The following is a 22482-nucleotide window of genomic DNA, read 5'->3' on the forward strand; positions in this document are numbered from 1 at the left end:
TTTATTATGGATTTTGTTAATTGGTGAGACCTTTAACCATAGAGAGTTACAATATGACCACAATAGATAGATAACATTTATATTCAAATATAAAATTATATTAAGCAAAGACGAGAATAGTAAAGAACTTCAGGGCATTAATTGTGTAATAACTAGCTGGTCTAGACGTGGAAGAGCATTTGATGTTTTCAGACTTACATCTCAGGTAATCATATGCATTGGTTATCATACCTATTACACAAAACATATTCTGTGCATGAGACATTAGCCGACCTGAATATGGTATATACTGTACTCATATTGTAGTTTCATTATATTTCATTTTAAAGCATGAAAACGTGTGAGTGTATATAAAAATGGTAATCTTTCATGCATTGAAGCTTACATCGACAAAATAAATTCAAACACTTTTCTTAAAATGAACAAGACCCAAGCTAAATGTAGAAAGTTTTAGATACTTAGTTCAAATTTACATATAATGGATGGCACATCATAAAATGTATACATATAGGAAGTAAAATAAGAAAATGTGATCATATAACTTGTATTAATGTTTTATATTAGCACTAATTTGTTATAATTATGTAAACTGCAGATGTTTTGTTGTATTTTTCAGTATTGTAAATTCTTAAAACGTTATGTAATTATTTAAAGCTTTTCCCCGGGGCTCAGCTGAAAATGGACTTCTACCCAGTCGGACTTTCCCGGTTATCAAATGTCAATACAAAAATAAATAAGTAAATCACTGCAAAATGTTTGTTATGTTTTAATTCAACACAAAACACAATTTATTTGAAACGGTAGCTTACTTGCCATTTTACTATAAATGTAGTGAAAACAGGAATACACAAGTAACAGTTGTCAGGATCTGTATGCGCATTATTTTACTTCCTGAGTGTTATTTCGGACAAGTCAACATGATCCAGAGGAATAATGTGCTTCTTTTCAAGCCGGGCATATTTGCTAACATAGACTCTAGCAACAGTTGCAGTCCCTAAATGATGCAGATGTTGACATCCTGCACTTCCATGGCTTCCGACAAACAGGAATACTCCGTCTGTTTACATTATTTCTTTACTTCCTTTACTGTGGAAATGATAATGCATGAAAAGACAGGTATTTACTTTGATGGATGAATCGCCATCCTCCTCTTAGAATATCATAATTGCTTGCTATGAGTCATCCACTGGTTGAGCTTTTGCTGTATTTACGGTAAGGTGGACCAGCGCTGTCCACTGTACGAGGATCAGGTGATCCACCGAGGAAAAACGGATCACTTGCCGACTAGAGAAAATGCAAAATGGCATATTGGGAATTTGAGGGACAGCTTTGCTTACTAATTCAGCCTGTTTCTGGATTAAAGCCACATCTTAGGAATTACACGGTGATGATGTAACCTTAACTGGGGAACATTTCTTGTCTGGAGGAAGACCGTTTTATTATTTTATTTTATTTTTTAACATGGGGCTGTGTTACAGTCTGCGCCCTCGTCTGTTTGGTGATCCTAGCGGATCTGTTTCTAACGCCACCACGTCCGAGTCAGAGCAGCCGCCAGACCATGCGGTGCCGCTCCGTGCTGGGGACCTCCGCCATGGGGAAAGTCGGGGTTCAGGGGACACAAAGTCCCTCCGCGATGGAGTCGGGCGCTTTGGGGACCACGGCAAGCTGGGTGACAAGGAGCTGCGCCGCAGCGACACTGATGGAGTGCTGATGCAGAATGGGAGCGGTACAAGTGCAGCAGAGCGCCAGAAGCAGCTGCATATGCTGGAGAAGCACAGCAAGCAGAAGCAGCAGAAAAACTGGGACAAACTCCGGGAGGAGGAAAAGGAAGCCGAAAAGGAGGCGAAGAAAGTCAGTAAAAACATCGACCGGGTCCTAAAAGAGCAAAAGAGGGAGTACAAGCAGACCCACAGGCTGCTGCTGCTTGGTAGGTCTGAGGGAGGAAGGGGTGGCTAATACATGTGCTGTTTTGTTTGCTTTGCATTTTAACCTTCATTATTGACAAACCGCTTTCGGTGTGCAGAGAGATAAAATAGCTAGCTTCATGGAAAGACCCGTTATTATAGTACGATTTCTCAGCAGGAAATGAACTATCATTTGCTACAACATGTGATGCTCCACCCTTTACATTTTAGGAGCTTCCTAGCAGTAGGGCAAGGTGACCGTCACCTATCCCAGACAAAATGAGTGCAACGTGCGAGGTAATCGAACCTGTTTTAAGAGACAGGCGTTATAGATATTATTTCTTTTGTTCTAATGTGTTTTGAGCGGTAATAGAAATTCATATCTTTACTTCTGTAACTGATGATGTAAGTTCGCTAACTGCGGTCACCGAGCTTGTTGGAAAGGATGAAGTGAATATGACAGCTGTGCTGGGTCTGACAGTTCACAAAGTGTATGTAATTCTAGCATTAGCTGTTGAGTTCTAGACTTGGGTGGGGGAATGACACCACATTTTAAATTGGACACACTCACCCTAAACCAGATGCGTCCATGATGTCATACATAATATTGCCTATAATCAGTATACTGTACCAGCTCCGCAATTGTTTGCAGTGCTTAAATGCCCAGTTTAATTACATAATGTAGTATATGGACAGATTTAAAATATTCTAGTTTAAATGCCATCTTGGTACTTTTCACCGAAACCTAGCTTAAAATTTTCAGAAATGTAGGTTGATCATCTGTCTTTACAAAATTAAAGTCAACGCCACTGTGTTTTGATGGAAAACAAACTTTTTTTGGCTACATCCATGTGAGTGTTTTGAGTACCACAGTATAGTCTTTGGTCCATGTGTTATGTTTTTATTTGTAACTTTGCTTGGCAGGTATGTGTCATCACTCTGTGGTACATGACAAACTTTCTCGAGATAGATTGATGTCCACAGTAATTACAACAACTAACGAGTATAACGTTTCAAAACCTATTTGGAACTAGCTGGAACAAGTCGTTTTTACTGACTAAATTTTTATTGATTTTCAGAAACATAAACATATATACAGTATGTATATCAAAGAAATATTTACATAATCAAAGCTTAAAGTGGGGAAAATAGTTCCAAAAACAAACATTACAAAACCAACTATTTACATAGGATGTATATGCTTGAAAAACTGTTTTCTTGAATGCATCTTTGAATAAGATTATAATTTATTACAGTTTTCTGTTTCCAACACTTGATTTACTTTCTACCAGGCAATGCTTAAAGAAGTAGGTTGTTCTGTTCTTTCCTTAATTGTTTTCAATTTCAACTGCAAAACTAATAAAACCATGTTCTTGAAATGTTTAAAATTAAGAGGAGTTACAGCTTTCCAGGTCTATGTAATATTTTTCCTTGCAATAGCAAGGAGAGTCCACAAAACTGCATATTTTTGCCTTGGAACACAAGACGACACAGGTGTATTCAACAAAACTAGAGATTTTGTAAGGTAGAAATTGTCAGTGAACAGTGCCTGTAACAAATAGTTAATACTTTCCCAATATTGTTTAAGCAAATGGCATTCATAGAATATGTGTTGCCAATTGGCTATTGATTGTGATTTATACCTCCAACATCTATTTTCTTTATCGTATATTAGCTCTAATTTGTGTGGTGTTATAAATTGCCAAGTGAAAAGTTGCCAGTATAGTAATAAAGATGTTAGTTTTGGAGATGTAAGAATGAGTTTTTTTATCTTTATCATCTGACATTTTACCATTGACTGTTTCATAGTATTTCTATATATTTTGTTTATTATGGACTCTTGTTTCTTTAACTAATTTGTACAATACTGATAAAATTCTTTTTCCATTTGTGGGAAATTACATCAGCGTTCTTAACTGCTCTATGAACTTAGGAACCTTTTCCCTAACAGATTTCTGCATTATTGCCTGTTGGTTTAAAACTGTTTATCTTAATCCCTGCAGTGTTAACCACATGTTATTTTAAAGGTTGAACTCACTAATAATTTGCCCTGTCATTAGTACTTTATTAGTGTTTATCAGCTGATGCCAGTAAATTAGACTATTCATACTAAGTGTTTTAGCTGCTACTGAGTCCTGAGTTATAATATTATTTTGTGGATATGCTACTGGGAATATGAAAAAAGACCATACTTTTATATCCGGATTTTTTTTTTACAAAGTGCATAAAAGACTTTAGGGTATTGATAATGTATTTAGAATTTATATTTTTGTGTTTCTCTGTTGCCATATATTCCTTCAATAACCAAAGTAAGCTATTCTGTACTATTTCCATATGTTTATTTATTCTATCATGAGTGGTTTTTAACAAGATTTTTTCGTGTACTAGTTTCCATTTAAAGGATATTCTTTGTTTAGTCATAGAGAAGCTGTTTTTAAAGCTGACAATTGTATATATCCATCTAAATTTTGTAAGCCTATCCCACCTTCTTCCCATTTGTCAAAATGATGTCTTAGGACAACTAGTTTTTTTTTAGGGTACCATAATAATTTTGTTATTAACCTTTCAAATTGTTTTAAATATGATTTAGGTGGAGGTAGCGAGCAAGCTTATATAAAATATAGAATTTTGGGGAATATAATCATTTTAATTATATATAGTCTCTCCTCCATGATAAAAAAGAACTTATTCCATTTTTGTATGAGTTCTTTGATATTATCCAAAATCTCTTTACAATTTAGTTGCACTGTTGTATCTATGTCATTTGTAATTTTAACTCCTAAGTATTTGATTGTATCCTTTCTAGATAAATATTTATATTTTTATTTAATGCTTCTTTGTTCATATTTATTAGTAACATATTGGTTTTATTTTGATTAAATGATAGTCCAGAAATCTTGTTAAGCTGTTTTGTTGCTTTCCATAGTTCTTTTAGTGTGTTATTACTTTCTTTTAAAGCCAATAAAATGTTCATAGGTTCATAGGTTGGTACTAGGCTATCGGCCTACGGCCTATGCAAGCCTAGCCATAACAATTCCCTGGATATTTCTTCCCACAATATTTACTTCTCCAGGCCCCTGTCTAGCAGGGTGACTGACATGATCCCCGGGGTGAATTTCCTATCTCGCATCCAATTATCAAGGTTCCTTTTGAAGAGGGCCAATGAGGTGCTCTGCTTGATATGTACGGGCAGTCTATTCCAGAGTATGGGGAGTCTCTGGGTCAGGAACCTATCCCTCCAGCATGTTTTGTTCATTGTGATGACAAGGTTTAGATCCCTAGAGCAGGTGGCTCTGAGGGATTGGGATTTCTTTAAGTGGAGCATGTCCAACATCTCAGGGTTTGACATGGCCTTGTATGTTAAGCAGAGATCGCCTCTGAGTAGACGATATGCCACAGAGTATAGCTGGAGTTTTTTTAGACGGTCAGTATATGGCATCTGCTTTAGGCCTGTGATTCTTTTAGTGAGGTATTTCTGTGGCCTTTCCAGCTGTTGCAGATGTCTTGTGATGTACATACCAAACGGGACATTATACTCTATAATGGGTCTAATGAGGGATGAGTACAGTGGAACAATGACCTCCTTTTTTCTGGATGAAATGCCCTTAGTGATGAGGTGTGCCACATAGAAGGATTTCCTGACTGTTGTGGCAATGTGGTTATCGAATGTGAGACCACTGTCCACCTGTGTCCCTAAGTCTCTCATCACACTTTCGATGTTTAGTGTCCTGCCACCTATGTGGTAATTTATGGGTACATGTTTTTTTCCAAAGGGGATCACTATACATTTCTTGGCATTAAGCTTGAGCCCATGGCTCTGGCACCAGGCATCTGTTTCTGTAAGGCCCTTTTGTAGAATATCCACATCATTTGGGGATTCAATAATGGCTCCCAGTTTGCAGTCATCTGCAAACATTGATAGCCAGAGTCCCTTAGTGTTGGCTTGTACTTGAGAGAAGTAGATGCCAAACAAGAGTGGTCCCAGGACTGAACCCTGAGGTACTCCACTTGTCACTTGTCTGGAGCTGGATTTGGAGTCGGCTACTTTTACTGTCTGGGTTCTGTCAGTAAGCCAGTTAGCAACCCATTGAGTGATGTAGGGATTTATGCCCAGCTTAGTAAGTTTATCTATGATTCCAGAGTGAGGGATGGTGTCAAAGGCCTTGGCGAGGTCCAGATAGGCTGTGTGGACTGCCTTACCCTCGTCCACAGCTCTGGAGACTGATTCAAAGTAGTCAATCAGATTCAGGAGACAAGATTGGCCCTTCACAAACCCAAACTGGGTGGGGTCCAGTGTTTGAAGGTTGCCAATGTCTTTGTTTATAAGTTCCATGATAATGCGTTCCATGCCATTGTCTGCAAATAGTTGAATATTTAACTCAATGTCAGTATCTAGATGAATTCCTTGAATGTTTTGTTTGCACTTATGAAATTTGCTAATGGTTCTATTACTAATGCAAATAACAAAGAAGAAAGTGGACAACCCTGTTTTTTACCTTTTATAATGGTAATAGGCTCCAACAAACAGGATCCTATTTTTATGTATGTCGAAGATTTATCATAAAGAGACCTTATTAGTGAGGTAAAATTTTTTGAAAATCCACACTCCACCAGTGCAAGCCAAAGGTAATCCCAATTCATGGAATTGAATGCACTGTTAATGTCTAAGCAAATGACATTCATTTTATTTTTTGTTTTGTTTATGAAATCAATAAGGGAATAATTCTCATTTATATTGTCTTATGTATTTCTGTTTTTAATGAATCCTGTTTGATCATTCTCTAACAGTAATGGCAATATTTGTTTTATTCTGTTTGCATGAACTGTCATTAATATTTTATAATCTATATTCAATACATTTATGGGTCTATATGAGGTATACTCATCAGGTTTTATATCTCGTTTCAAAATTGGTGATACTTGAGTGTATTTCCAAGAAGGAGGGCATTATTACCTTCTTGAACTGATATGAACACACTTAATAATAGAATTAATGCAGTATTAGATAGTAGTTTAAACATCTCTGGTGTCATCTTATAATTACCTGGGACTTTGTTTAATTTTAGTTTCTTGATTTGCGCTTTAATTTTTGCCATAGTTATATCTTTATCTATTATTTTTCTGTGTTCATCTGATAGACTTAGTCCTATATTTTCCTTAAGGAATTTTCTAAGTGCTTCACTTGATTCTACTTTATTTTCTTGATTACTGAGTTTATTAAAATACACTCTAAAGACTTCTAGAATCCCTTCTAAGTCTGATACTTTTCATTTTTGTGTTTAGAAATGTGAAATGTTTAGGTAGATAATGTTGATATTTTAATTTGTTGAAATTATTATCCGTAAAGAATGCCCCTCTTCACAGCAGTGTTCAAGTTCCCTTAATTATTATTATGGTCATAAATTCATGTAAGAGAGCTAAGTGTTCATGTTTTGTTCCACTTCAAATAAGATGGGTACTTTTATATCATTTCAGCTACTTCAGTCACGTTCCAAAGTAAATTACGTGTATGTTTTTTAACACAGTACATTTTAAAATTACATTTTAAAACATTATCACTAAGCTTCTTTTGTGTTGGTATTACTCACCTGATGTTCTTATCGAACAGAACTATGAACTTTGTTAAGCCATCCTGATAAACAATGAAATGAAATGAAGCTTCTGACATCCAAATATAATTAGGCCAGGGTTATTTATGTATGTCAGTCTTTGCTTATGTAAGCATGTATGCATGAATTTATCTATTTTAGTTCAGATTGCCCGCAATAATTAGGTATAGTACAAAACTACTTTAAACCAGATGTTTAGATGTCTTGTCCAGTAGATTGCATTGCAGAAGCATCATTATATGTCAAATACTGTGTTTGTTGAAATGAATGCAGACCAAATATTAGTATTATGCTGGAAATTAAAGTGTGCTAACTAGAAGTTACATAATGGGAAACAAGGACAGGTGAAGAGAAGGAGCTTTAGCATTCAGGCAAGCCCATAGATAGTAAGTAATGAGGAAATGAGTTAAGAACGTATACATTGTCTAGGGAACAGAAGGATCAGCTGTTCAAAACGTTGCAGGGGGATGCAAGTGTGATTGCCTACATTCCTACTTTTTCTACTTTCAGTTCTATATATACATTTTCTTTTTCTAGTCTATACTCTTCCCTGTTCTCCCATCTGTTCACACTGTCTTTCTTACATTTAGCCTTATACATAATTTTCCTTTCCCCAATAAATAAATAAACATAAAAAAGAAAAAGAAGTTATGTACCTACCATAATGTTCCATGTTAGTTGTTTTCTTCTCGCCTTCTTTCTTGCTGGTTGGGTTCGGAGACGATCCTCGGCTCCGACTCGGCCATCTTCAAAAGCTCGAGAGCTGCATACTGGCTCGAGGCCACCCTATATCCCATGATGCCTGGCGCTAGATACCCAGATCTCGTTTGGTAAGACTAACTGCAGACATAATAAAGGAAAGGATCCTATCCTGAAATATGTAAAATCTCCAGAGAGGCTACTAGACAGAAAGGAATAGCCAGAGAAGACTCAGCCAGCGAACAAACACCATAAAGAACTCTTCTCGGTCAACAAGGATAGGGGGATGGAGGGTGGGACGCAAGAAGGAAGGCGAGAAGAAGACAACTAACATGGAATGTTATGGTAGGTGCATAACTTCTTTATGTTAAGTTGTCTATCTCGCCTTCATTCTTGCTGGCTGGGACAGCGTCCCTAGCACCTAAAATCCTGGGTGGCTTATCTGAACAAACTCTTCAGAACAGTGGAACCAAAATCAGCTCTGTTCCTGGAAACCAAATCCAACTTATAATGTGAAATGAAAGTATGTGGGTTGGCCCACGTAGCCGCAGCACAAATAGATTCCATGAGCAACCTAGCCTGAAAAGCCACAGAAGTGGCTAAAGCTCTAGTGGAGTGACCTTTTGGTTTAACAGGTAACTCTTTATTCCTCAGTTGATAGATAAATGTGATGATAGAAGTTAACCACCTGGACAAGGTTACTTTTGAAACTGGAAAAGCTTGTTTACCCTCAGCATAAGAAAGGAAAAGTTGGTCCGATTTCCCTTTTATCTTTCATTGTTTGCGAATAAAAGCGTAGTTGCCTGTGAACATCTGACTGATGCAATTTGTATTCCACCCTATTGGAGTGGTTGGGAAAAAACGCAGGAAGATCTATGGACTGATTCAAGCTATTTTCTGAAGAGACCTTAGGAAGGAAGGAAGGAAGGATTAGTCCTGAGAGCAACCCTGTCATTGTGGAACACCAGGTACGGAGGACAGGAACAAAGAGCCTGCAGTTCTGAAACTCTTCTGGCTGAAGTAATGGCTACCAGAAATAGAGTTTTCCATGATAAAAACTTCAGGGAACAAGAAGCTGCAGGTTTGAAGGGAGGCAATATTAAAGAAGCTAAAATCAAATTTAGATCCCACGGAGGTGGGGGATCTCTCAGTGGAGGCCTGTGCAGAGTGGTACTTTTGAGAAAGGCTTTACACAGCTTGTGTGACATGATATTATTTCCCGACAGGCCAATGTGAAAATATGAAACTGCAGCTAACTGAACTCTAATTGTAGCGGAAGCGGACCCAGAATGGAAGAGTTCCACAAGAAAATCCAAAATGTAGTGTATAGGGGCTGAAAAGGGGTCTATACTCTTAGTCTCTGCCCATGAAGAAAAACGTTTCCACTTACTAGCATAAGTTTTTCTAGTGGTAGACTTGTGCGATGATAAAATAATTTCCCGCACAGATGGGGAGATATCTGGAAGCCTGGCTAAGGTTGGAAGTGGAGCAACCAAGCAGTGAGCTGGAGAGATTGTAGGAATTGGTGCAGCCCGCCCGACTGATGGATCAGAAGGTCTGGAACTGGGTCCAGAGTCCAAGGCTGCTCGAGAAGGTGATGATGCAGGAACGGGAACCATATTTGTTGAGGCCAGTAAGGAGCAATGAGGATCATTTTGCAGCCCAAAATGGTAGCTTTCTGTATCAGTTTTGGAATAAGGGGAAACGGAGGGCATGCATAAAGAAGTCCCTGAGGCCAATCGTGGACTAGAGCGTCTCTGGGGGAATGTCCGGGAAGTGGAAGGAGAGAGAAGAATTTTTTGCATTTACTGTTGAAGGGGTGGCAGAAAGGTTGCGGCAAGGCTGGCCCCATTTGCGGAATATTTAGTCCGCAACTACTTGATTCAGAGACCACTCGTGAGGCATGAGAATTGCTCTGCTCAGTCTGTCTGCTATGACGTTGGACTTCCCAGGGATGTGCATTGCAATCAGAAACCATTGGGAAAAGGTCACCCACTGCCAGAATCTGAGTGCTTCTCGACATAGGGGGTAGGGCTTGGTTCCACCCTGCTTGTTGATGTACCACACTACTGACATATTGTCCATTTGAATTGCAATGGTCCCGGTAGGAGGAGAGTCCTGTAGACCTTGCAATGCTAGAAGCACGGCCCTCATCTCCAAGACATTTATATGCAGGTGGTACTCGTGAGGTTGCCAGGTGCCTTGGACTGTCCTGTCCTGATAATGCCCCCCCCCCACACCCAATCAGGGAAGCATCCATGGTAACCATAGCAACTGGAGGGGGAAGTACAAATGGTCTGCCTAGGGGTACTGATGTGGAGACCATCCACCATGTAAGGTGCTTTTTGCATGCTTCTGTGATCATAATCATGTGAGACATGGGAAGCTGCTGGAAGGACCATTGGGTGAAAAGCAGCCACTGGAGGATCCTCATGTGAAAACGAGCTAGAGGAAAATGTATGATAGCTGCTGGAGGACGAACCTGGCTTGAATTCTTCTGCATGCTAATAACACCTGTACATGTTGACGAATCACTAATACCCTGTCTGGTGACATGTCTTTTGTATTTAAATTTGCGCCTATAAAGGTGATAGACTGACAAGGCGACAATGCAGACTTTTTGAAATTTATTGAGATACCTAGTCTGGAGCAAGTGTCGATAGTGAAGTCTCTGGCTCGCAGAAGGTGATGCCTGGTGGTAGCAGTAAGGAGCCCGTCATCTAGATATGGAAACACCTGGAATCCTTGCCGTCTCAGGTGAGCAGTAACTACTGCCATGCATTTGGTGAACACCCGGGGGGCTGTGGTGAGACCAAAGGGCAGCGCTCTGAACTGGTAATGGCTGGCCCCCAGCCAGAAGTGGAGGAATCTTCTGAAGCATCTATCCATTTTGACATGGTAGTATGCGTCCTGAAGATCTATAGAGCACATCCAATTGCCCTGACCCAGAAAGGGCATAATGGACTGTAGCGTGACCATCCAAAACTTGGTTCTTTGTACAGACCTGTTCAGTCTGCTGAGATCCAGAATGGGTCTCCAGTCCCCTGTCTTTTTTGGTACCAAAAAGAACCTTGAGTAAATTCCGGATCCTTGCTGGTCGGCTGGGACTTGCTGGATAGCTCTTTTTCTTAGCAGTTCTGAAATTTCTTGTACTGCTTGATCCCTTAGATTGGGTGGAACATCTGGAAGGGACTTGTATGATTTTACAGGAGTGCGAATGAAGGGTATTCTGTAGCCTCTGGATATAACTGACCATACCCATTTGTCTTGTGTTATGTCTTGACAGGCTCTTGGGTACAGCGATAATCTTCCCCCGGCTGCCTCCGAAGGTGAGCAGTCGGGCAACCCTTCAGGGATGGTGAAAGGGCTTCTCAGAGAAGGATTCTCTGCTGCCCTGGTTTTGCGGGCCCCCTCTGCCATGAGGGTGGCGTCTATTATTGTTCCCTCCTCTGCCCCTGGATGGGAATTCACCACGTGTGTCCAGCAAGGCTCCCTGCGATTTCCGGAACCACATCTTTCCTCTCATGTGACCCTTGGAATATGGTCTAGAAGGAGTGGAAAAATGGACTCCCACGGGAGAGAGAGTCTTGCCTTCCTGTTCACACCTGGTAAGGGTGTCCTTCACCTGAGATCCAAAAAGAGAGGAACCATCAAAGGGGGTGTTGGTGAAAGACGCTCTGAAAGGTTCTGCAAAGTTACATAGCTGCATCCAAGCATGTCTCCTTAGAGCAACACCTGTGCCTGCGGCCCTACTCGCACCATCGGCTGCATAAGAAATGAGCCTCATGGAGGAGTTCACCACTGAATTAAGAGCTGCCAGCTGGGAGGCTGCCTTAGCCCGGGCCTCCTCAGCTGATGGATCTTGGAGGGTATCTCCAAGCTCTTTAAGGAGATCCCTTTGAAGGCGGGTAAAGTGGCACAAGTAATTCAGAGACCTCATAGAAAAAGTTGCTGAAGACAACATCCGCTTACTGTATCTGTCCATCATCCTGGACTCCTTGTTAGGAGGATGGACAGATGAAGAAGTTTCAGCCAACTCCTTCTTCGTGGCCGCCACTACCACCATGGCATCAACAGTGACACCTTTGGTCAAAAAATTGTTTATCCTGTGGTGCCGTTATGAATTTAGCAGGTCTTCTGGGGGTGGGTTCCACTGTGTCTGGAGCTGACCCCATCTTCCAAGCCACCATGGACATGAGTGGGTCAAAAGGCGGAGACACCCAGGAGGCGGAAGGTCGGGATCCAAATACATCCAGGAATACCGACTCATCCTCGGAGGGGCTTAGGGTAGTCCAGTTTCCCCTCTGCCTAAGCATCTCAAGGATGTCTGAAAAGGAGACATCTTCAGAGGGGGATCTCAGGGACCCTTCTGAATCCTCCAAGTCGGTATCTGATGTGACAGACTCAGGGGAGTCAACATGCTTCCTCTTGCATTTCCTCTTATGAGCTGGCTCCTTTGAATGATCAGGGGAGGCCTCAGAAGAAGACGATACACCCAAGGGGGTGCCCTGGAGCGTTGGTTCCCCACACTTGGGGTCTGGAGGAGGGACAGAGGCAGACGCAGGCACCATAGTGGGAGGAGACAGTGGGGATGATCGTGGGGCTGACTCAGGAGCCAGCACACTCCTCATGACCTCGAAGACATCCCTGCTTGGATGCCAAGACGGCTCCGGTTCCGAAGAGACTGGAATCCCTCTCCACACCGAGGGGGATGGCTCCGAAGCCGATGTAGGAGCCGAGCTCACCTGCGCCGAAGCTCCGAGGGGGAGAACAGTGTCAGACAAGGGCCCGATGCCACTCACCCCCTCGGAGCTGATGATGAAGTCTCGGTGCCCAGATCCCTCCAAGGACGGTACCAAGGAAGTGATCGGAGCCGACGACGGAACCGAAGGAAAAGGTATCGGTGCTGACGGTTCCATGATTCGAACCCCAAACGAGCTCTGGCTCTGAACTCAAGGGAGGAGTCGGAGGAGGAATGACTGCAGACAAGGATGGAGCCGAACCCTGTTGAGGGGGGCTGGTCAACATTTTAGCTAGGGCCTGCGATTTCAAAAGCCTGCTGACCACTCTCTCCAAGTCGTGATTTGACAATCTTGATGACCGAGAAAAGTGGGAGGACCGATGACTGCACTTCGATTGGAGCAGAGGAGACCTCGGAGCCAAGTGTATCAACTCCAGGGAGGGAGACCTAGATCTCTTTTGACTCCCTGCTGGCTCGAAAGTGTGTGTCGGAACCGACTGAGAGGCAGGCACATCGGTTCCAGCTGGAACAGAGGCAGAAGTGGCAGCTTCACCTAACGACGGTTCCGAACTGGGAGTCGAAGGTTTAGGTGGCTTGGAGGACTTCATGGGCTGAGCCTTAGCTGGTGACTCCTCCGGTTTGAGCAAACCCCATAGGATTAACTTATTCCTACGCTCCTGCAGGACTCTTGGACTGAAAGCATGGCAAACCGAACAAGAGTCCTGCAGGTGCACGGCGCCGATACAATAGACACAAGAAGTGTGACCATCTGTCAGAGACATCTTCTGACAGCATGAATCACACTTCTTGAATCCGGACACCTTGGTATCCTTAGACGGGTCCTCTTCAAATTACCAGAACGTCAGTTCGCCGACACGTGGAAGAGGAACGCGAAAGGACCGACAACGCAATTGACCGACATGCTGAAATCCCGACAGCTGGAAGACCGACAAGGGGAACGTGTAAGTGCGACTTGGTAAGTATGCGATAGTGAGGGATTTTGGATTAGGGACAGGACAGGTAAGTGTGCAATAGTGAGGGATTTAGGATTAGGGTGTGTGAAAGGTGAGTGTGCGGTAGTGTCGGAGTTAGGGTTTGGGTAATGTAAGTGTGTGTTAGTGACGGGTTTATGTTTTAGGGTGGGTTAAGTAAGTTAGGAATAGGGTGCAGGTAGGGTACGTGTCTGGTACTGTCGGACCTTAGGGTTAGGGGTGGGTTAAGTGAGTTAGGGTTAGGGTGCAGGTAGGGTAAGTGTGCGGTAGTGTCGGACCTTAGGGTTAGGTGGGTTAAGTGAGTTAGGGTTAGGGTGCAGGTAGGGTAAGTGTGCGGTAGTGTCGGACCTTAGGGTTAGGGGTGGGTTAAGTGAGTTAGGGTTAGGGTGCAGGTAGGGTAAGTGTGCAGTAGTGTCGGACCTTAGGGTTAGGGTTTGGGTTAGGGCTAGTGGATATGTAATGTAGTGTAATGTGTTGTTTACGTTTAGTGTGTCGGTGTAATGGTGTTCGGTGTTTTGCATTGTCGGTATTGTGTGTTGTCGGTTATTTGGTGTCGGTGGTTTGTGTGTCGGTGAACTGGCGTGTCGGTGTTCTAAAGTAGACCCCCTTAGACATAGCTAAAGAAGGAATACCAGACAAAAAACACAACTATAACAATTTTAGTATAGTAACTATAACACACACACAAAATTACCACACCCAAAAACAGTCAAGTATACATACAATAGTCTAACAACAACAAAAGAATGAACCAAGTAAATACTAACTATTTATATATATATATATATATATATATATATATATATATATATATATATTTTTTTTTTTAATCAAAAGATAGGTTAGCCTCTAACTAAAATGGCTACTTCAGAAAAGAGAGAGGGGGAGGGGAACAACTCTCTAATTGAAATGAGTTTTCTGAAGGGAAGGAGAATAAAGGTAAGGAAAAGATATATACCTAAACAAAGATATACCAAGAAAGATAGTATACTATGATTAATAAACTACACTAAACCTACTAGTTTTTTTTATCAAAAAACAGATAATAAGAATAAAATATATGACCTGAGCCAGTAAGACAACCTCTCAGCAGAAGCAGCAAATGAGATCTGGGTATCTAGCACCAGGCATCATGGGATATGGGGTGGCCTCAAGCCAGTATGCAGCTCTCAAGCTTTTGAAGATGGCCGAGTCGGAGCCGAGGATCGGCTCCGAACCCAACCAGCAAGAATGAAGGCGAGATAGACAACTTAACATTAAACTGTTAGCTAAATGTGTTGTATCTGGTATTTTTATTTGTAATTTTCTGATATATGTTGTTATTGCACATATACTTGCCTTGTTGTTTGTATATGTGCACTCTGTGAACTTTATTTATGCAGTACTTTCTGAAGTCCTCTCCTCCTCAGGATCCCCCATAAAAATGATTGTTGCCCAACAGGATTAATCCAATTATCAAAAGATAAGCAAAGAAATGTCATGTATAATTTGTCATGTTTGACAGAAGCACATGTAAAATAAAAGTGTTCTTTTATTATGCAGTCCAGATCAGAATTCTTTGCAGATATGTATAATAAATGGAACATAGTTTGTGTTGTTAATGTCAATTAATAAGACATATCTGAAATAATGCTTATTTTCTTTTTAAAAAACTCTGAACCTTTTCCAGTCTAATATGTGTTCTTGAATGAACACAGAAATTATCAGTGACGCAGAAATTTCAGTTCTAAAGAAGCAGTAAGCTTCAAATATTTCATAGACAGGAAAGGTTAGCTATTGTCATGTGTAATGCTTAATATTCCCATTCTCTGGATTTGTCAGGCTTATCTGTGACTGTCAATGAGCTGATTATACCACAACTGGCATTCTTAATGGCAGAGGTGTAGGAAAGGGATACCTCTTATTGTTACTTTTTTATCCATTTTAGATGTAGGCGTTTGTGCATTTGATGTTGGAATGAATCTAGACAATTAAAACTGTAGATGTTCCATCAAATTTCTTCACTTTTCATTAAAGTCTGGCATTTATTAAATGTGATATAATGTATTAGATTATGAGTAACATATTTCAGCTCAGTTTAAACTTATTGAAACCTGAAATAAAATATCTGTTGTCACTTTTCTTACAAGCATTCTTTGTTGACAGATGATAAACATTAAAGCTAGGTGTTTACTAATTAGTTATGTTCCAACTTAGTAAGCATATATTTTGTTTGGGGGCACAGGCAAATGGTAGCAAATCAATGTTTATGTCATTCTCTACATATACGGGACATATCATATACAGGACTTATCTACATATACAGGACATATCATATACATGACTTATCTACATATACAGGACATATATACAGGACTTATCTACATATACAGGACATATCATATACAGGACTTATCTACATATACAGGACATATCATATACAGGGCTTATCTACATATACAGGACATATCATATACAGGGCTTATCTACATATACAGGACATATCATATACAGGACTTATCTACATATACAGGACATATCATATACATGACTTATCTACATATACAGGACATATCATATACAGGGCTTATCTACATATACAGGACATATCATATACAGGACTTATCTACATATACAGGACATATGATATACAGGAGTTATCTACGTATACAGGACATATCATGTACAGGACTTATCTACGTATACAAGACATATCATATGCTGTATATGATTAGCTAAAGCACAAATATCTTGTGCACTGTAATAAATGTCATGTATATTTAAAGGTAACACCTGATAACACTGGTGATCTGTGTTCCTCATGTCAAAAGTTGGATGATTTGCATACTGTTATTAGTAGTAAATCTAGACTTGTTGATCATGACTGCACTTGAGCAATTAGTATGGCTTGGAGAACTGTTGTTACATTTGTTAATGAGTAGACTGGTGAGATAAATACTATTAGACAGAGCAAATAGAGCACATTTATGAAATTATGTGTCGATTGTCTGTAAAGATCACTCAGCCCCTGTGAAACAAGGTGATGTCCCTGACAAATTTGGAATTCTGGATAGAAGTATTCAGAAATCTAAAGATTCAGAGTGGTTAAAAGGAAAGAAAAAAGAAAGAAAGAAAGAAAGGAATGAAAAAGGAAATTCACAACAAATAACAAGGAAGAAATATGATAAATGTAAAGTAAAGAGAATAGTTACTAAAAAGGCACTGATTTGTTATGTAACACAGAGATTACAGGGAGTGATAACATTATTGTATCAGAAAACCTTCAGGCTGCAGAAAAAGGATACATGCTTCCAAAAGAGATGGTAGGAAAAAGGGGGGGTGAGATGGAAAAATCAAAACTGAACATGGCTGAATTGAAGAACATAATTTTAAGAAAAAAAACAGGAGAAAGGTAAATGTTGAAAACATGGCTGAAGCTGTGGATGTACAAAGCCAGTTGGATGAGAATTGTATGGTTGTAAATGTAATATGCAGTGAAAACAGTGGGATTAATAAGACTAATTGTGATGAAGAGCAATCATTTGTAATGATGCATAGAGCAGATATTACTGAATTAGAAGTTGGAGATTCTTCATATCTGGTCAGAAAATATTTTCTTATAATTGGAAATTCAATTATTAGAGGAACTGATAATTACATTTGCAGAGAAGATAAGGAACATTGAATGGTGTTATGCTTGCCAGAAGCAAAAATAGAGGATGTGAGACAAGTCTTAGAATTCCTTAATGTAAGGAAGTAGGGATTTGTTTTTATTCATGTCAGTAGAGATTATCTCATCCGGAAGGACTCTGACTCTTAGTAGGAAACTTACAGCCCTCTTAGATAGTATAGCTTGTACTGGTATTAGGATGGATTTTTCACAAATTATATATATAAAGGAGAATCAGATCACTGTGAATGAAAATATTTTGGGGGTAAATACCTATATGAAAAAAAGTCCTGTTTTAAAAAATGGAAATGTGTAGAACTTTCAAGCCTAAATTTGGGCAGGAGTTCAGACAGGGTGGCGTGCATTTGTCAAGATCAGGGAAGAGAATTTTTGTAGCAGATATTTTGCAGTATTTTACAAATACAAAGCAGGGTTGTTGCCTGGAAGAAAATTTTACATTTCACAGATAACAACATTTGATGTATCTCTGATGGTTTTTAATGCTTTGAGCGTTAATAATAAATTTTTATTATTGGAAGATTTGCCACATTCCCATAAGATTGATGTTGCTATTTGTGAAACATGGTTAAAGAACAAGACTTGAAACCAGTTCTGTCAGGGTATAAATGGTTTTACTGTAACAGACATTCTAAGAAAAAAAATCAGGTGAAGGTGTTATGATAGGGATTAGAGATAGTTATCAGACCTGTGATTATCAGATGCTCAGTGATAACACCAATACTATACATTGTGTAATTATGACAGTAAAGACAACTCTGGAACATATAACAATTGTTGGTGTATATAGACCACCAAAATCAAGTGATGATGGCCTAGAGGAATCCATACATTTATTGGATGAAACACAGGAGAGAAGAATAATAGTGTCTGTGGCCTTAAATTTACTAGAAACAAACTGGAATAATATTGATTTAACAACATTAATAAGGAAAATGTTAACAATGTATGTTCATGAGCAATAGTTGTTTCAGATTGTAAAAAAAAAAAATGCTAATGAAAAGAACATACTAGACATAGACGTTTGTGTTCCTAAAAAATACTGTTACTTCATGTCAAATTTTACCACTGTTTATGTGCAGTGATCAGGGGGTTATAAATGTTAATTTGTTGCTAGATATGTCTGCCAAACTGAAATTTAAACCAATGCACAGAAGATTAATTACAGATTGTACAGAAGCAAAACAGCGAAACAGTCACTATGTAAAACTAATTGGAGTGATGCATTCAGTGGAAAAGCTGCAGAAGGAATGTGGAAAGTTAGGAAGAAGAAATATGTTTGAGCAGAAAAAAATGTTTAACATCAGGATCTTGGCATATGATGTTGCCGGGGGGGGTGTACCTGATTAAGGTTAGGAACAGAATATATAAGAAATGGAAAAGAGTTCGAACTGCATTTTCAAAACTGAAAGAAACAAACTGGGCAAAAAAATGAAGAATAGTGTGAGACAAAATCAAGCAAAAATTGAACAAAATTTATATGAGGATATTGAGCATAATAGGAAACCATTTTATAGATACATAACATGTGGAAGGAATAATGACATATGAATTGATAAACTGTGTAGATTCTAAAATTTATTGTCAGACATAACAGATTACAGATATAATTACAAAATCTTATAAAAAACTGTTTGGCTCCACAAAGTGGGTAATAATTTGTTCTAGTGATATCCAGGTAAACTCAGATACTAGGATCCAAATAGATTATATTGAAAAAGAGCTATGCAAACTGGATCCAAACAAAGGACTTGGAGAAGATGGAATAAGTAATGATGACCTGAAAACACTTCAGCAAGAACTTATTGTACTGTTATATCTCTTGTTTACTATGTCATATAAATATGGGGATATTCCTCAAGACTGGAGACATACACTTATTAAACCTGTCTTTAAGGGAAAGGGGAGTAGGAGGACCCAGAGTCATATAGACCCTTAAGTCTACTTTCTTGTTGTGGAAAAATAATGGAGAAGGTAATATTGGATAAGTTATTGTCAGAACTGGAAAGACTGGGACTTGAACCCATACATCAGCATGCATATGTTGAAAATAGATCTATTACCACTTGTAACATGATGTTCTATATCAATATAATAACAGCTATGAATTAAAACTTGTGTTGTGATGTCATTTACATAATTCAACTTCAGAAAACACTGGTCACTAAATTACAGCAACTGGGTGTTGATTTACTCTTGATAAGATGGATAGTTGCATGGCTTACAAGTGGGACATGGTAAGTACCATACAGCAATTAGACAGGTGAAATTCTTGGTTGTAGTCAGGGTGTCCCACAAGGCTCTGTCCTAGACCATTATTTTAGATTGTATCTTTCAGATCCACCTTTTTCATCTGAGATGTTTTACAGTCTATATGCAGATGGCATGAAATTGGGTAAACTGATTACATGTGTTACAGATAGTTCATATTTGCAAAAGAACTTGACTAAATTGACCATTTGGGCACAGTAAATAATATGCTGATAAATACATCAAAACTAAGCATATGAGATTTTGGAAACATAAATTGAAAGATGAATATTTAATACAGCACACAGTGATTGAAACTGGAGACTCATTTAAGGACCTGGGTATATGGGTAGATCCAGCTTTGAGTTTTCTAATCATATTAACCAATTGGTTAATGATAGTTATAGAACTATAGGTTGTGTAAAAAGATTTATGAAGTCTAGGAAATCAGAAATAATGGTCATTGTTTGTTAATTACATTAGACCCATACTTGAGTATGGAATAACAATATGGAATCCTTATAAGAAAACAAGCATGAATAAATTGGAAAGAGTGCAGTGGAAATATACCAATAGCATACATGGATGGGAAAATGTAAGTTATTATGAAAGACTAAAATATCTGAACTTGTACAGTGTCTCTTTGAGATATATATATATTGCAATAGTGTAGTGGTTAGAGCATGTGCTTTGTGAACAGCCATTCCTGGTTCAATCCCCACTGTAACCAATTCACATTTATGGTTGGGAGGGTGGCCTAATGGTTAAGGTGTTTGCTTTACAAACACAAGGTGCAGGGTTTGAGTCTCACTAGGGATAATTGGCTAGGCTTAAAAAATGGCTCACAAGGGCAGTTAGCCTAGTACTAATCTATGGTATGGGAGGGTGGCCTAATGGTTAAGGTGTTTGCCTTGCAAATACAAGGTGCAGGGTTTGAGTCTCACAAGGGATAATTGCCTAGGCTTAAAATGGCTCGCAAGGGCAGTTAGCCTAGTATTAACCTTATAACCTATCTAAGAGGAGATCTTATTCAGGCATATAGGGCATTTAGAGAACACTATCTATGGGAATGTTTGGGGTTATCAAAAAGTAGCACATAATCATCAGACAACCTATGTAGAAGATTCTATAGAAATGAGAAGTGGTACTAATTAGTTTTCGGAGAGAGATGCTGATGCACGGAACAGACTAACAAACTACATTAAAGCAAGCACTAGTTTAGATATTTTTAAGAACAGCCTGGACACTTGTTATGGGAAAAACTGTTTTGGTATATTGGCAGGCTAGAAGGACATTAATGCCCATGCTTGAAATATTTGTATGTATGTATTTATGTATGTATTATAAACTGTTAATCCTACTTGAATAACTCATCTCCAGTTAAGTAGGGGTTGCAACCTTCTTAACAGAAGACAATGACTAAATGACTTCATAGAATGCAGTATTTAATAGATAAGCTGTGAGAAACTAGGATAATCCCACAGTTCTGAGACTGAAGTTTTTCTTGACACTTTTGGTTACTTAGCACCAACAAAAAAACTGTGACTTTGTGGTTATAGCTGTAGTAGCTGACAGCTGTAGGGGTAGTGGTGGAAATGACCAGTCATTGACCAGGACTAATTCTGAGGAGAAAAAAACAAAATATCAAACACTCATGCTAGCAGGGAGTAAATCCTAAAGCATAACTCCCATCCCTGTCAGGTATTATAGCAATTAAACCATACATGAAGTGTTTTTTTTTATTTTATTTTATTTTAGAAATTTTGAAGACATTGTTGTGCAAGTACTTGGCACGTATAGCTCCATATGAGTTAGCATTCACTTGATGTAGAATATGAAAACATGCTAAAGTAGGTTTTGAGAGTGAGGTGAGACCTGAGGATAAGTAATGAATTGGCATTAAACAAAGGTCGTAAAGTATACAGTTTCAAAAATGTACTTTTTTCTTTCTGAAGACTGTCTCTGCTGTCCTTGCAGTTTTGTGAGTTAGGAGTTAAATGACAAGAAGCAGTGATTATGCCAGGGATTATGAAGCTTCCTGGCTAAACCATGCTTTCCGCATAGCTGACTAGATAAGACAGTATAATTCTGACATGATATAGCACATGGACTGCATTAGTTAAAAAAAATAAGTCAACTGGAGTTAATTTCTTTCAACATTTTTAGCATATAGTAGTATAATTCTTTGACTAAGCTGGAGATTTTGTATCACATTTGAATATTATCACAGGACAAGGGTTGTACTGTAAACTTATAGTGGACAGTCTTGTAAAAGGCAAGTTGCCTTTCTTAAGAGTTCTGTTTGTACACTTAGTATGTAAGTTCCCATTTTAATTTTTAGTAGACTCCACTGTCTGTGTTGTTGAGAACTATTAGTTGTTTTTATAACATAATACAGTATAATCACATTATTATATGGGTTGGATTCCAGCTGTGCCAAGGCCAGGTCATGCACTATGTTTTCTAATGTTCCATCTACATTGCAGACTGAATTACAGTAGTAGAAAGCAAATCTTGGCATATATATACCACTGATTTAGTTCTGTTTAAAAAAAATGTTCATAATTAAAACATCTGACAGAAAATTGTCATAATATTAAGATTTACAGTGGTGTAGCAA

At 39.0% G+C, this 22482-nt stretch overlaps 1 protein-coding gene across 1 annotated transcript in view; it reads left to right on the forward strand.

Moving 5' to 3' along the window:
• Positions 1-830: 830 nt before the first annotated feature.
• The window catches only part of GNAL (G protein subunit alpha L), a 2475953-nt gene continuing 2454301 nt past the window's right edge, over positions 831-22482 (forward strand). Inside the window, exon 1 of the mRNA XM_044067360.1 lies at positions 831-1927. Within this exon, the coding sequence (XP_043923295.1) occupies positions 1462-1927 (466 nt within the window). The 5' untranslated portion in view covers positions 831-1461. The remainder of the gene's footprint in view (positions 1928-22482) is intronic.

The sequence above is a fragment of the Protopterus annectens genome, chromosome 3.part1, assembly GCF_019279795.1.
Source record: "Protopterus annectens isolate FY-2018-M chromosome 3.part1, PAN1.0, whole genome shotgun sequence".
In the NCBI taxonomy this organism is placed as follows: Eukaryota; Metazoa; Chordata; order Ceratodontiformes; family Protopteridae; genus Protopterus; species Protopterus annectens.